At 45.9% G+C, this 16,175-nt stretch overlaps 1 protein-coding gene across 1 annotated transcript in view; it reads right to left on the bottom strand.

Annotated features, from left to right (window-relative positions):
- LOC138295428 (cysteine-rich venom protein-like) overlaps nt 1–15,213 on the bottom strand; it is a 115,272-nt gene extending 100,059 nt beyond the window's left edge. The window contains exons 1-2 of the mRNA XM_069233725.1: nt 15,144–15,213; nt 10,027–10,091 (exon numbers count right to left, since the gene is read on the bottom strand). Of these exons, the coding sequence (XP_069089826.1) occupies nt 10,027–10,089 (63 nt within the window). The 5' untranslated portion in view covers nt 10,090–10,091; nt 15,144–15,213. The remainder of the gene's footprint in view (nt 1–10,026; nt 10,092–15,143) is intronic.
- Between the last annotated feature and the right edge of the window lie 962 nt (nt 15,214–16,175).

Genomic DNA, 16,175 nt, shown 5'->3' with positions numbered 1-16,175 from the left:
CTAACTAGGTGCATTGACTTTTATTACGATCAACCACTTGTCCATGGGGTTTAGAGGACAGATGTTTGTATGAAGTGAACAGGTGTTATTATGTCAGTTTAATATGTTGTTGTATATTGTGATGGTTTTAAATAACTGGAAACAATAAAGATTTATCTATCTATCTACCAGAGGTTTGGGCTGGCTGGTACCTCAAATAGTTGGAGTAGTTGTATTTTACCAGCGCAGACAGTAGTAAATTGGTGTTTTCTATACAATGTGTCATTTTGGATGGAAATTGTGCAACATTTGTTGACATTTCTACAATAATTCCAGAGCACAACAGAACACAGCACAATACTATAACATAAAGCAAAGTATAAACACAGCAAACGTAACAGTTAATCCAATAGTCAAAACAGAACACAACTCCACAAGTGCAGTACAATGCAGCAGTAATACCATAAAAAAATTCAGCACACAAGCACATCAGCACTACCACTATCTAGGCATTCACACATCTACCTGCCAAAATATCAAGGTGTAATGTTCCCTCCTAAAATACTTAAAAAGTAAGTATAGGTTTACTTTACTTCATTAATTAATGTATGTACTTTGGAAGTTTACATATATATTTAAAGCGCATAGTTGTTGAGTAAAGAATATTAAATCCATTCTGGGATGATACGAAACTCTCATGCAAGATTTACACCACTGTTGGGCAGAAGCCGGGTGTGTTCTTGTGCCCCCGCTGTTTAACATCTACATTTTGTGCTTCTCATGAGAACTTAATTTAATAAGTGCCCGTCCACCTAAACTTGGGGGCCACATGCTTAAGCATTTGCTATGTGCTGATGACTTCATATGAATAAACCAGACCCCAGTGGGCCAGCAACATCTTCTAGACAAACTTTCTGCCTTCAGGACATGGAACAAATTGGAGATCAGTCTTAAGAAAACAAGAATTGTGATCTTTTCAAAGAAAACAAGAGCAGATGGTTGCTGGTTTATCAATGGCACACAGCTCTCCAGTGAGACACAATATAAATATTTAGGGGTAATATTCGACAGAAGATCTTTAAGCTGCATCTGGAAGCAACAAAACATAAGACTTTTGTCCAGACAGCAGGATTGTTGACCCTCCCAAGGTCACTCAACAGCCCAATCATGGGGCCACTACAGAAGGCGATGTCTGCCAAACTCCTTCCCTCTGTTACGCATGGTCGCAAAATCATCCTGGATAAAGCTTCCAGGAAGTTAGAGCAATTACTGTCCAAAGCATACAGGACTGTGTATCGGCTATGTGATTGCTCAATGTTCACCAGTAGCACATTATGGTGGTCATTCCAACCCTGGCGGTCGGTGTTAAAGCGGCGGCAAAAGCGCCAACAGGCTGGCGGTAAAAAAAATGGAATTCCTACTGATTCGGTAACCGCCAACAGAGACCGCCACATTAACACACCGCCCGCCACGGCGGTACAAACAAACAGCGCGGCGGTCCCCGCCAACAGACAGGCGGGAGTCAATGTACCGCCCACAGTATCACAACCTACCAATCCGGCACCTTTTCAGGGGCGGTAGCCCCGCCGATAAAAACACGGCGGAAACAGCCATTTTGAAGGGAAAACGCTCACCTCCATACACCCCACGAGGAATCAGGACAGCATGGAACCCGAACTCCACATAATCCCAGCGATAGTCTTCCTGCTCCTCTACCAGGAGCACGAACGACAGCGCAGAAGACAACGGTGAGTACTGCACCTACAACACAGGGGAGGGGGGAGGGAAAAAATTACGGGGACACACATACGCGACACACCCACCCCCACCCTCACCAACTACAACACACACATCAATGCATAGCAATACATCACAGTTACACCCCCCAAACCCCCCCGGAAGAATGCAAAGACAAAAGGAAATGATTCCAAACATTGAAATATATTGCAATACTGCCCAAAAAATATATATACACATCAAAAACTCTTATATACAGAAATGTACAAGTCCGAGCATTGTAGCAGGCATTGTCCGTGGACCACGGGGCCCAAATCACATGGGCAAAGCCCACACAGGATACCTGACTCTAACGGAGAGAACACTGCAGGGGCATCAGATAGCAAAACTTCAGGCACCTCAGGGGGAAGGGAAGGGGGGGCACCTCAGCCAGATGAGCGCACGACGCCAGATCCACGAGGGGCCTCCATGCCCACTGTTCAATCCTGGGGAGTGCAAAGCCACAGTCTCACAAGTCTATACAGTGGGTGGGCTGCCCACTGCTCAATCCTGGGGAGTGCAAAGCCACAGTCTCACAAGTCTATACAGTGGGTGGGCTGCCCACTGCTCAATCCTGGGGAGTGCAAAGCCACAGTCTCACAAGTGGATAACAGTCTCCACTGGTTCTGGAGGGGGCCTGGTGCCCAGAGTGCCTCGTGCAGCCCTGCCCGACACAGATGCGGCCCAGCCCCTGCCGCTCATGGGCCAGCGGTGCCTGCGATGGAGTGGCCAGTGCAGCGGTGCTTGAGACGGCGGTGCCCTGTTCAGCGGTGCCTGAGACGGCGGTGCCCAGTGTAGCGCTGTTTGAGATGAAGGGCCCAGTGCAGCGGTGCTTGAGATGAAGGGCCCAGTTCAGCGGTGCTTGAGACGGCGGTGCCCAGTTCAGCGGTGCTTGAGACGGCGGTGCCCAGTGCAGCAGTGCTTGAGACGGCGGTGCCCAGTGTAGCGGTGCTTGAGATGAAGGGCCCAGTTCAGCGGTGCTTGAGACGGCGGTGCCCAGTTCAGCAGTGCTTGAGACGGCGGTGCCCAGTGCAGCGGTGCTTGAGACGGCGGTGCCCAGTTCAGCGGTGCTTGAGACGGCGGTGCCCAGTTCAGCGGTGCTTGAGACGGTGGTGCCCAGTGCAGCGGTGCTTGAGACGGCAGTGCCCAGTTCAGCGGTGCTTGAGACGGCGGTGCCCAGTGTAGCGGTGCTTGAGATGAAGGGCCCAGTGTAGCGGTGCTTGAGATGAAGGGCCCAGTGCAGCAGTGCTTGAGACGGCGGTGCCCAGTGCAGCGGTGCTTGAGACAGCGGTGCCCAGTTCAGCGGTGCTTGAGACGGCGGTGCCCAGTTCAGCGGTTCCGGCCATGGCGGGGAGGTAATTTGCCACCTGTCCTGTGGCTGGCGGGGCCCTCCTGCCCATCTGTCCTGTGGCTGGCGGGGCCCTCCTGGGCAGCTGTGCCGGGGCTGTTGGTGGCCTCCTGCCCACCTGGGATGGGGCTGGCGGGGCCCTCCTGGCCAGCTGGGCTGATGGCGGTGTTGTCGGGCGTGCTGCCCTTCCCAGCCTTCCCTGATCGCCTGTGGCCCTTCCCCACCTTGGGCGGTGTGCCAGCTGTCTCCACACTCCCTGCCGGAGCCCTGGTAGGGGTTTTAGTCCCTGGTGTTTTCACCCTCTCCCGCCGGCCACTGCCTATCTTGGGATGTTTCTCCGGGGTTGGGCTGCCCGTGCCTTGGCTTCGCACCAAACTGGCTGCCCTGGTGGGTGGGGCACTCCACTGTCCATGGCAGACTGTGATGACAGGGGCCGGTTTTGTCGTGGCTGAGGTGCTGACTGTAGTCCTATGACATGGACGGGGTGGGGGAGTTGGTGGAAAGAGGTTGAGTTTAGACAGGAACAACTTTTTTGGAGCAGTGGGACGGGTAGGTGTATTGGGTATGGGAGTGGAGGAAGAGGTTGTGGTTGTAGGAGTTATAAGTCTAGTGGCTTTGGGTGCAGGTGCTTGGGCTGGAGGCTGTTGTGAGGTGGATGGCTGTTGGGTGGGTGGCTGCCTGCGTTTGTGTATCTTGGAAGAGGGGGTCACAGACACACTGGGAGAGGACACAGGGGACGTGTAAATGGCAGTGGGGGTGGTGACTGCACGTGTGCTGGGGTTCTGGTGTGTGTGCTGCTGAGGGACGTAGTGGCTGAAGATGTTGTGCATGCAGGTGTGAAGGGAGAGGTGACAGGGAGGGAGGAGGGAGACGTGGAGGAGGGGGACACAGTGGAGGCAGTGGGTGTTGGTATGTCTGTATGTGGATGTTGCTTGTGTGACTGCCTGTGGGATGTGTGGTGCTTATGTCTGGCTGAGCTTCCCTTGGGTGTTGAGATGTGTGCAGGCTGGTCTGATGGTGTGTCTGGGATAGGCAGAGGTACAGGTGATAGGGTATGGGTGGAGGAAGTTGGAGGGGGGAGGCTAGAGACAGGGACAATGGCTGCCATCAGTGCCGAGGACAGAGTCTGGAATGATCGCTGAAGGGCCGCCTGACCAGAATGCATGCCCTTTCTACACCCTGGATGGCATTCAAAATGGTAGACTGCCCAACAGTGAGCGTCCTCAGGAGGTCAATGACCTCCTCACTGAGGGCAGCAGGGGTGACTGGGGCAGGGCCTGAGGTGCCTGGGGCGAAGGAGATGCCCACCTTCCTGGGTGAGCGGGCACGGGCCAAACGCTGAGGGGCTGCTGGGAGGGAGGTGCTGGTGCGGTGGGTGGCGGCTGTACCTGTTGTTGCGGGGGGCACAGATGTTGCCACCACCACAAGGGAGCTCCCTTCAGAGGACGAGTCGGTGTCACTGATGTCTGCCCGAGTCCCCGCTGTGGAGCTCCCCTCTCCCTCCGTCCCACTGGTGAATTCGGAGTCCGTTGCGTTGCCCTCCATGGCCATGTGGGATGCAGCTCCCTCGTGCTCCGATGCCACTTCTCCTCCGCCTGATGATGCTAATGCACACATGAACAGGAAGACCACAAAAAAGGGGGGGGGGGAACAGAATATAGACATGTTGAGTGCATGCATTGGCGACACCGTTGGCGGACAGGACAGACACAGAAGCCCTCTGCACTACGCTGCGCACTTGGGGTCGACTACTCAATCCCTGGGACATGGCCTACAAGCCTATGGACGACATCTGCACACATAGATGACACAGGGCCATGAATAGCTGTACTTGGCACCCTACAGAGGTGGGGGGCGGGGGCACAGGGCCATTCCTTATGGAGGGGCCTAGCCTACAGAAATCGCCCTGGCCTAGGGATACCCACAGCCCTCCTCCCCCACCCAGACACCTCCACTGCGCGCAAAGTCAGCAGAATGAGAGTGTACTCACCCCCTTGTGTCTGCTGTGATGCCCTCACGCGCCCATCCACATCGGGGTAGGCCACCACCAGGATCCGGGACATCAGGGGGGTCAAAGTCCGACTGGCACCCCTCCCACGTTGGGAGGCCATCCCCAGCTGAGCCTCCGCCGTCTTCCTGCTCCAGCGGCGGATGTCCTCCCATCTCTTCCGGCAGTGGGTGCCCCGTCTGTGGTGGACCCCCAGGGTCCGGACGTCCTTGGCGATGGCACGCCAAATATCCATACGATTTCCTCCACCATGACCCTGAGTTCATCCTCAGAAAACCTGGGGTGTCTTTGCGGTGCCATGGGGTGGTGTAGGTGATGTGTGGGGTGGATTGTGTGGTGCTAAGTGTGGTGATGTGTATTGGTGTGTTGTGTGAAGTGCGTGGTAATATTGCTGGGTGATGGTAATATGCGCGCCTGGGTGCTCGGTTCTCTAATTCTCTGTGTGTGGTCCCGATTTTTTAGGAGTGGGGGTTTGTGGGTGATGTGGGTGTGTGTTTTATATTTAATTGGGTGTGTGGGAGTGGTGTGCGTATGTGTATCAGGTGTGTGTATTTGGAATTGTCCAATGTGGCTGTGTTTTGTAAGTGTGTGTGTATTTTGAGCGCGGCGGTGTGTACCGCCAATGGAATACCATGTTTGAAAGACCGCCGCGTGGATTCGTGTGTCGTGATAGTGTGGGCGTATTTCTGTTGGCGTGACGGTGTCGGTTTGGTTATCGCCAGTTTCTCGCTGGCCTTTGGTGTGGCGGACTTTTGTGGGTGTCTGTATTTTGGCGGGTTGCGTGTTGTGGGTCAGAATGACCGTGGCGGTTTGCCGCGGCGGTATGTTGGCGGTCTTCTGACAGCGGTATGCACCTTTTACCGCCAATGTTGGAATGACCCCCTATATGTTTTGTTCAGCCTAGCCGCCTATTGGCTTTGACATGGAGTTACTCATTACATTCTGTATTCTGCCTATTGGCTTTGACATTCTGTATTCAGCTTAGCTGCCTATTGGCTTTGACATGATATTAGACATCACATTTTGTATTCAGCTTAGCTGCCTATTGGCTTTGACATGATATTAGACATCACATTTTGTATTCAGCTCAGCTGCCTATTGGCTTTGACATGACATTAGACATTACATTTGATATTTAGGTTAGCTGCCTATTGCCTTTAACGTGGAGTTAGACATTGCAGTTGAGAATCCAAGCTGTATTTTTCCAAGCTATGTTTTTCCACAAGATGAACCAAGCTGTTTTCTTCGCACAGCAGACTAGACCTGATAAGAGAGAGTACATTTGGTGTTTTCCTTTCTGCTCAGGCTTGGGAAGAGGAGAAGTCTAGGAGATCTGGCCAGTCTCCAAAGGCTTGCGTAGTTTTCCCGAGTCTGAGAGGAGGGGGCACGCTTTTGTAAGGATGACTCGGGGCTTCAGAGATTTAGATTCGAATCTGCTTGACTTCGGACTGGAACTTGGTGCCAGTTGCCAGTCTCCCGAGTGGGTAGATAATCTCTTTCTCGCAGTTGACCGGAGTCATCAACTTGCAGAGCCCAGAAAGATGAAGCTGTAAATAGTTTCTCACACGGTGAAGTATTTGATTGTATATGCTTTGCATTCAATATCTTATAAATATAACCTACTGTGTACATTGCAACTGAGAAGTACTGTGATATATTTTGTTTTAATTGCTGCAATACTTTTACTCATTTGAACGTGTGCTTGAAATCTATTAATTCGTCTCTCAAGAACTTGTGGGTGGGGAAGAATTAACAACAATAAAGGTCTTCTTTGAACTCAGAAGTGCATTCCAGATATGTTCTGTAAGCTCTGATACGAGATAAGTAGGAAAGCAGAACAGGCTACCAAATTATACGCCTGGAACTTGGATTGATCAACCTACCTGAGCGATCAGATCCTCCTTTCTCAAGCAGTGCTATAAATTTAGACTTGCAGATAAAAACTGATTAGCATCACATGCTTGGCAGGAAATAAGCAATTTGAACCTCAGGTCTTTATATGGCCAGGCACTACAAGAAGCAACCCACGCACTGCAAATGTTGAACTTCTGGGACATCGGAGAATCACCCTCCTATGTAAGAAACAAGTCAATGCAAAAACAAAAACCTGCTCTCTGGTGAGGATAAAGCAACTTCAGTAAAGAGAACTCATGTGTAGCAGATCATTAACTCCTACAGTCCTCTTAAGCTACAGTCCTATTTTGAGCAGGGGGTACTCGCAACTTAACTAAAAAACAGTTTATGCGTCTCAACCTAGGCGTTCACCCAACCCTGGATGCAGTAACCCCCTGAAAAAAAACTGCTGACAGTGAATCCTGTAGGCAGTGTAGACTGGGAAAGAAACATTGATTCACATCCTTTGCATCTGCCCCACTTTGTCTGCTGAATGAAGAGGGCTGTTAAGAGGGATATTTAATTTAAAAATAAAAGATGTGACCATACAGACAAGCCCTTATCACAGCACTTAGGGCCATATGTACGAACACTTTTTCCCATAGACACAGAATGGGCAGAAACCTTTGCTACATCTGGCCCTTAATCCCGAGGGCACACAACTAAATGTGCGACTTGTCAAATACTTGGCGCCTTTCGGTGCACAAGTAAAATCCATTGGGAAAAACGTATCACTATATCAAAGACTGCTTGCCGGAAAAGGCATTTCATAGATAAGCACTGTCATTGTAACCTCCGCAAGCCGGGTAGTGATGCGACTGGATCTATATGTTTAGCCAATTAGTAGTTTCTGTTTGTGGCTTGAACGTTGCTGGAAAAGACTCTCACAGATATGCACTGTCCCTGCAAGAAATGTGGCGCATCACAGCTGATGTGCCACTTTCTTGTAAACCTGGCCCCGAATTTCCTAAATTGTTCCATTTTGTGGATCTTTTTAGAGCTACGAAGTAGCTTCTGGGCACACGCCAGCAGCATGCAAAACAGTCAAATAAATACATTATGCACACCCTGCAAAATTAATCATGAGATCCACAAGTGCTGCCTATTTCATTTTGAGTAAGCAAACATCTGGAACAGGAGTATTTTAAGGATGCGTGGAAGGTGGATGATGCAAACGAGTTCCACTTGGTTACCAGTAGAAGTGAGGGGTGTCTTAGTTTCATTTAATGACGTTGCTATATGCTACATGCGTATGATGTAACTTATCAAAGTTTGTATCCAAGGGTAACAGAACAAGGCAACCTTTGCCATCTATTGCTTTTTCTGTGAATATTCCTGACTGCCCACTTAAACCTGCATTGTTGATTTATTTTAGTGTTTTTTAATTGGACTGGGCTATTCCTACTTAAACAGGGCAAATTCCGATTTGCATAACAGTAATTATTTTCTTGGAGTGGTTTAGTGGGCAAACAACAATGGACTGAGCAACTGCGAGCATTCATGGACAGACAGGACAGGATGTGGACATTTAGGGGCACATTTACTATTATTTCACACAACGTGGCGGAGCAAGGGGCCAAACCTGCCTGTAATGCAGGCACCTTGAACCTTAGTGGCTGTAAAAAAAAAAATCCTTAGAGGTAAGTTTCTCTGTCTTTGTATTGTGCAGAATGAGGAAGTAACAAGAAAAAAAATATATATTTCTCCTTGTTATGCCTCTGTCTGGTAGGCGCGCCATTTCGGTTTGTGTCAAAATACATGAGCGGATGTGTGGGAATTCGCATGCTCAACCCATGTAGTGCCTAACTGATGCAAAATTAAGCAATGCAGTGCTGTTCACTGCTTTGCATTGCTTTGTACTTACTAAGCCACGCAAAGACACAAAAGTGACTTTGTGTGGCTTAGTAAATGCCAAAAAGGCCTTTGTCCCGGGACTGCACCACAAAATCCTAATAAATCTGGGGCCCAGTCCTTCAGATAAAAATAGCAGAAAATACTATTTACCCTGTTGAACCCAATAAATAATATATGGCATAAAATTCTAAATATGGATTCTGTATGATATGTGTATCAATGGTTTGCAGTCTTCATTCCCATCACAAACTATTGATATGTTAGCTTCTCTCAAGTTGGGGTGATAACTGATTTGCAAAGCATCCCCTTTGGACCCATTCATCGTTGGGCACTGGGGTGGCAGCTTCAGGTGTAGAAAGCAGTCTTTCAGGTTATCACTATCCTGCTCTTACCGAAGTTTACCAAATCAGAAAGCATTTTTTATTTTTTTTAAAAGGAGCCCCTATTCCTTTAAGGACTCAGGATGCTTCAAAATAAAATATAAAATGTTTTCCATTTTGGAATATAATCACATGGATGGTGACATTCTGTCTCTTGGAAGCCACCATCCTTGTGAGTGTAGCTAATCACAGGAATCATAAATTGTAAATTAGGCAGTTCATTCTGTCACCCCCTTGCAATTCCTTTTTTTTTTTTAACCAACCTATTAATATATGGGTCTGCTCACAAAACAAATATTGATCTTGAAACTCCACTCACAATAAGTAAGACTTATCGTGTACTGTACCAATACTTAAAATGGGTTTTGGATTAGCCGATTACTTATCACTGGTTGTCTTTCTTGTCAATCTTTTTTAGCTTGGTCCTTATTTGTTGGCTTTCCTTCCTCCTGTGATTGGCCCTCCCCTGGAGCATATCGTTTTTTACCATTCTTTTGATCAGATGACTTTTGTTTCCTTGAGAATTCCATGGGACAGTATGGGCCTGATTATGACCTTGGTGGATGGGATAGAAAAATGACATATCTAATGAATATTAATTGGGAAGTTCTCAATTTGCAGCCCCTTGTGTGTGGATGTCAAAGCAGGGACACAGCATGTAAGAAACAACAAATCTCCATCTGTGCACTTGGTTCCTGAAACGAAAAACATTTTTAAAGCAGTCTGTGTCCATTAAAGGTTTAAGTACTGTAAAAAAACACGTTTTCCATTTGAGAAGTTTGTCTTACCCAGACAGAAGAGTAATGCAGTCCAGCTGTGAAGATGACAGTTACTTGCAGTAGCATATCCATTTCTGAAAAGGAAACACAGTTTCTTTTGTTCAGTTGAACTTTATCAAGTTGAAGTAGCCCATGTCCGTTTCGTGGTTCATTAATGGGCATGACTTAAATTGCTCAAAACTGGAATACCGTGTAATGTGTGATCACTGACTACAGACTCCATAGAATGTGTGAATTATGATAGCTTTTCCCACCCCCAAACCTCCCACGCCAGCTTCAACCCCAGCAGATGGACTGTTTGGCAGATGCAGAAGCACTTCACCTACAAGAAAGGGTTGGCTGCATTATGCAGAATCTACCACTCCTGGCTATTTAGCCAACAGAACTTTGCATTTTGGGACTTGCAGTTTTGCTTCTACCAGAGTAAACATGAACTCAGAATTCCAAGCAAGCAAACTGATGGTGATTATAATTTCAGGAGAATCTGGATTTGCAGGGCATGGCATATGGTCATTTGGCAGCTATTCACACTGTCCTTTTGTTGTATGTCTCCAACAGAAGCATAGCTTTCAGTAGTGCAGCAGGTGCAATAGTACCGGACCAGGGCTGTGAGGTGCTCACTTAATACAATTATATTTGTATTTTACTATCAAACAAGGGCTTGGGGTTGATTATATTGCTTGCATAGGGGCACATGGCAACATTGCAACACTACTGGCCAACAATTGCACAGTTCTGACATATAAGCACACAGTGTGCTTCTGAGAGCTCCTCTGTGCACCACTGAGTTTGTGGTTCCCATGCCATGCTTTGTTGGAGCATAGGAGACATCTCTGTGCACCATGTTTCTATGGTATCCTGGGGTCACCACACAAGGCTAGGTTTAGACCTAAACTGTACACAAACTAGTGGGAGCTCCATCTCCTTTCAGTGATTTCAGTATTGCCAATGCATATGAAAATAAAGACACTATAGCTCATAGGTACTGGAAGGAAGGGTGTGTGGGTGCTGCATCACCCACAAAATAACTTTGATGGAGTGCAGATGGTAAATGAGCAATACAAACATGATGACTATAAACTGTGCCTTCAGAACCAGAGGTCAAATGTCAGGCTGTCTTCTGACAAATCTCTGTTTATTCTTTTAGCATGGATATTGGTGTTTTCTTTTCTCTCTCTGACTGTAAAGTGATAGGCTTTTGTAAAGTGAACTATGGGACAATCTTGCTGGGGTACAGGAAATGTGAAAGGAAAGGCTGAAGTTTGTCATTTCGGTTAGCACACAACAAAATATGAATGCCTGTAAATGAGCTGTATAAATATTTCAAACCATGAAGGAAAGCACGTGAAGTACATTGTAAACTCTGAACCATTGTGTAAACACAGACTTTAAATGGATTAAAGCAAATCCAAAAGATAGTGATGCTCAAATGATAAATATCTGCTGAAACCCAATTTTTACACATTGTGCCCTGTATAGTTTTATCAGTAAAACTGTATTTTCTGTCTCAGTTTAGTGGCCATTCAAATGTGCCATCTGTAAATGACAGTCCGCTGCCACACCATGCTTCAGTAAAATATTTGCGAGTGTGCTCTAAAACGCACCATGAGGTACATACTACACCCTTACCACCCTCCTATTGAATTGGTGTGGCTCAATTGCTACACTTTTTTGCGTGACACTTAGATTTTTCACAATCTGTATGGCTTTAGCAATGTAATATTGATGACAGCACCCCCCACATGAAGATTATTCCAGCACCACAGCTGCAGCTAGAGGTGACCCACATTATGGACTTCCAACAAAGGCTTCCTGGTCCCACCTAAACAACCATGTCCAACGTCCAGATTCTGATCTTTCCATCTTCTAGGGAAAAGATTACTAGAGCTCATCACTTCCTCAGATTCGAGCCCACCCCTCATTCATTAAGTTAATTACTAGGTGCGGGGATATCTCATGACTTTGGAACGAAAGAACAATTAAGGACACACATGACATAAAACTGTAAACAGGTCCGGTGTGAAACTACCCAGTAACTTGCCTGGTATTTTTTCCTTGTCTATCCATCGCAAAACAGCATGTTTGTAAAATACGCCAATCTCCAACTCTGGTTTGTGTAATTCTTTCTATTACCCACGGATGCTCTTTTGTACGATAGACAGCCGGCAGGCAGACAGGTAGATAGATAGATAGATAGATAGATAGATAGATAGATAGATAGATAGATAGATAGATAGATAGATAGATAGATAGATAGATAGATAGATCCGTCAAGATCTAACTACTCTTCCAATTGGTATGCGGCCTCTACCACACATCCATTCCTATGCAGCACCTTTACAATGCAGTCTTTAACACACAGGTAAGTACCACTCAGGACATTGTAGATACCTTGCTGTTGGACCTGTCTTTTTGACAGGGCCATCCCCAAACTTTTTGCCTCCTTCCTCCTATTTTTTCTGACCGGTTGTTGTTGGCTTTTGACCTCTGGGCACTTTACCACTGCTAACCAGTGCTAAAGTGCATATGCTCTCTGTGTAAATTGTACTATTGCAATGCAGGATTTTTACTACACAGTTAAGTTACTATATTTTTTTTCTAACTGATATACAATATATTTACCTACCAAGTGATAAACATTTTTTAGGATAGAGGGATCAGTACGATTTTAGCAATGGGTAGGGGTAAAGGGTAATAAGATTGCTTAAGATTCGGAGGTGGGTAGGGTAAGTAGTAGAACAGTTTTTTTCAGGATTTGAGATGGGTAAAGGGTAGTAAGGGATTCTTACGATTCAGGGAATGGTAGGGGCAAGGGATAGTAGGGGATTTTTAGGTTCACAGGATGGGTAGGTGCAAGGGTTGGTAAGGAAAGTTAACAGTTCAGGGGTGGGTACGGGTAGAAGGTAGTAGGAGGTATTTAGGGCTCTGGGCAGGTAGTGGGAAAGGTAGGTAAAGGGAATAGGAACGGGGGTTTGAGTTAACAAAAGGAGGGTTTGAGTAGCCACCCCAAAAAAAGATTTAAAAATGTAAAAGTGCGTTTGAATGCTAACCTCCAAAAATACATATAGACGTATATATATTTATTCACTGAAAAGCCAAACGTTAAAGTGATGCGATAGTTTTGTGATAATGTCAGTTAAAATATAACATTTTAAACTAAAAAAATACACTGCGATTTACCAGGGATAGTCACTGAGCCAGCAAGAACTTGTGCCCCCACCATGTCCAGTGATGTCATCAATGATGTATTTTTTAATATTATCAGTGATGTCGTTAATGATGTCTTTGAACAAGTCATGAGTGATGCAGTCTGTAGGGTCATGGGCGGAACATCTGATTCCATTAAGAGCCCTGTAGGACAGTGTTTTACAAAACTTGGATGTATCCCTTTTGGAAGCCTAAAGGAACAAAGAAGTAGTAACACACTTGGCGACAGGGAGTTTTAAAAGCTTATTGCAAGAACAAGAGTATTTTGGAAAAATGAAAGAAATATATTTAAATACCCTCTGCAGTATCAGCAGCGCCGTCCGTGATCATTCAATGGTCTCAACTAATGGACAGAACTGGCGTTTGGTTGACCAGGGCTCAAACCCTAACAAACCCTAGCTTCAGACGAATCAAAAGTTGCTAAAATGTGTCATGAGTAGGGTTGCATGGTGGCAGAAACTTTACAAAAGTTAATAGCTCCCCTTTCAGTTGTACATTGCTTTATTCAAGCATGACAATGTATTCATGAGAAGAAACCTTTGAACCGACAGTGTTAAAGATGAAGGACTGGTAAAGGGCTTTTGTCTGCACCAAGAATAAATCACTGTATTTTTATTTATAACACAAACATGAGAAACAGTATTTCCTTCCTTGTTCTATGAATGTCTTGCCTCGTTATTAGTGTTATATCATGTTACGCTACATCCACTTTTCTCAAAATAACCCTTATTTCAAGAGTGCACTATAGAAGAATTCAAAGAGTTTGCTTCGTTTTTTAAGGTATGATGTTGTGAATCTTGCAGAGCCCCTTTAAAAGGCACTTGCATTATAAATATGTATGTGAAATAGTATTCTAAGGGCTCTTTCTTCATGGAGTCATGTTTTCAACGCAAAAGCGGCGCAAATTTACAAAATACAATTGGATTTTGAAAGTTTGCGCCGCCTTTGCGTCAAAAAGCGTCGCAAATGCGGCGCTAAAAAAGTATAGATATGTGTGTTTTAGAGTAGCAAAATTACAAGATTGGCATGTGCAGCATTTTCACCATATAATTTGCATTTTTTTGCATTATAACATAGGCAATGCCACATAATTTCGGTCCTCCCCTCCAGTCAAGTACCATGAACCTTACTACATTGACTCTTTAATTTAATTACTATCTTCCCCATTTGGTCCCTGTTTTCCGTTCTGATGTCTAGAGCTCTGGAGCCTGTTCATCGCTTTTCAAAACCTTCTGAATAAACACGTAAATTTAAACGCAAGCAATTGTTTAGAATTCATTCACATAATTAGACAGCAGAGAGCAGCAGGGAATCAGCTGAGAGACAGCGTCAAACAGCAATAATAGATGCTCCCTTCGCAGGGCGCGAGTCCGTGCTCCAGATCAAAAGCCATTGGACACCTGCAGGTATCTTTGTTTTTAATAGAAAGAAAGAATTGTAAGTGACGACGCTTAACCTATGCATGTGTCGTGGACTTCGATAACAGCACGCACCACAGGCACATCATTTGAAATTCCGAGCTTCTTCCAACTGAGTGAACCTTTACATCTGGTAAGCGGCTTTGCACATGTAATTGCTTCTATTACAAACAAGGACAATGGAATAAAGCGGTAAACGTAGCAGATAGTTTTTGGTTAATAGAAGGTCCAGTCCTGAATTAAGGAAAATAATTCTCTGTCTCACCTTAAATCTTTTTTTTTTTTTTTTTGCTATGGTTGGAAAAAGGATCTGACCAAACCCCGCCTGGTCTATATTTCTTACATTGAAAAAAACTATTAAAAAAAAAAAAATGATTTTATTCATATGGGCTGAGTACTGCGTGTTACTCATAAGTTCTACCGTACATTCAATGAAAGTGTAACCTCGCCAGCCCTGCAGACGATCTTCGCGGACTGAAAACTGCAAGCATTGCCACTCACCGTTGATGGGCGGGTTAGTGATGAGATGTCTTCTTCCTTCAGAAAGATTCTGTTCTAATGGTCTGGTGCAGTTGGTTACCGAGGGTTAAATAGCTAACACAGTTCCTGTTTGGTTATTTCCCGATTGTGCAAGGAGGTCATTAGAATTGGCCACAGGGATCAACACAGAGCACAATGCAATGATGTAATCAAACCCAGTTTTAGAAGGAAGGGTTGTTGCTTTTTGCATTAATTATGTTCACAAACTGAAGGGGTCATAAAATGATAGTTTGGAAGAGGAATTCCGAAAGAGTTCCTGAAGCCTTGGGATCTAGGGGTGGGTGCAGACATTTTGATCTCAGTGCCAGGGCGGCTCCTCCGCTACGGTGGAGGAGCGTCGCCCCCCGGCCAGCAGCAAGCGCTGCAAATCCTTTAACAATGAAAGGATAATAAACCAAGGCCCAGATTTATGGTGTCCTGGCACCATTCCACCGCCACATTAGCGTCATTTTGTTTCCGCTAATGTGGCGTTGAAAGGGCAACAACGCTGCGCCATATTCACAAAGTGGCACAATGCTTGCATTGCGCCACTTTGTGACCCCTTGCACTACATTATGCCTGCATCAGGCATAATGTATGCAAGGGGGGTGTTTCGACACTTGGGGCTGTAAAAATGGGCCAAAGGAATCTGTGAGATTCCTTTGCACCATGTTTATCAGAATTTTTTACCGCCTGCTAAGTGCAGGCATTAAAAAGAGGCTCGCATTGTGTTTCATGGGCCTCTGGGTGTGTTGCAGGATTAGCATCATAATGTTTGATGCTAGTCCTGCAAAGCGCAGACTAGCGTGAAAAATTATGATGCTAGTCCATCTGACTATCGCCATGGTGCGTATTGTAAATATGGCACACACATGGTGGCGTTAGGGGGGTGCCATGGGGTGCAAAAAAAAGTGCGGCTGCACTAAGTGCAGCACCACTTTTCATAATTCTGGGTCTAATTTTATTATCCTTTCATTGTTAAAGGGGCTGGTGGTGGAGAGCACTGAGGGGAAT

Source organism: Pleurodeles waltl, chromosome 5 (genome assembly GCF_031143425.1).
Source record: "Pleurodeles waltl isolate 20211129_DDA chromosome 5, aPleWal1.hap1.20221129, whole genome shotgun sequence".
Lineage (NCBI taxonomy): Eukaryota > Metazoa > Chordata > Amphibia > Caudata > Salamandridae > Pleurodeles > Pleurodeles waltl.
Note: the sequence above shows the minus strand (reverse complement) of the source record. Positions and strands in the feature narration are given on the sequence as shown.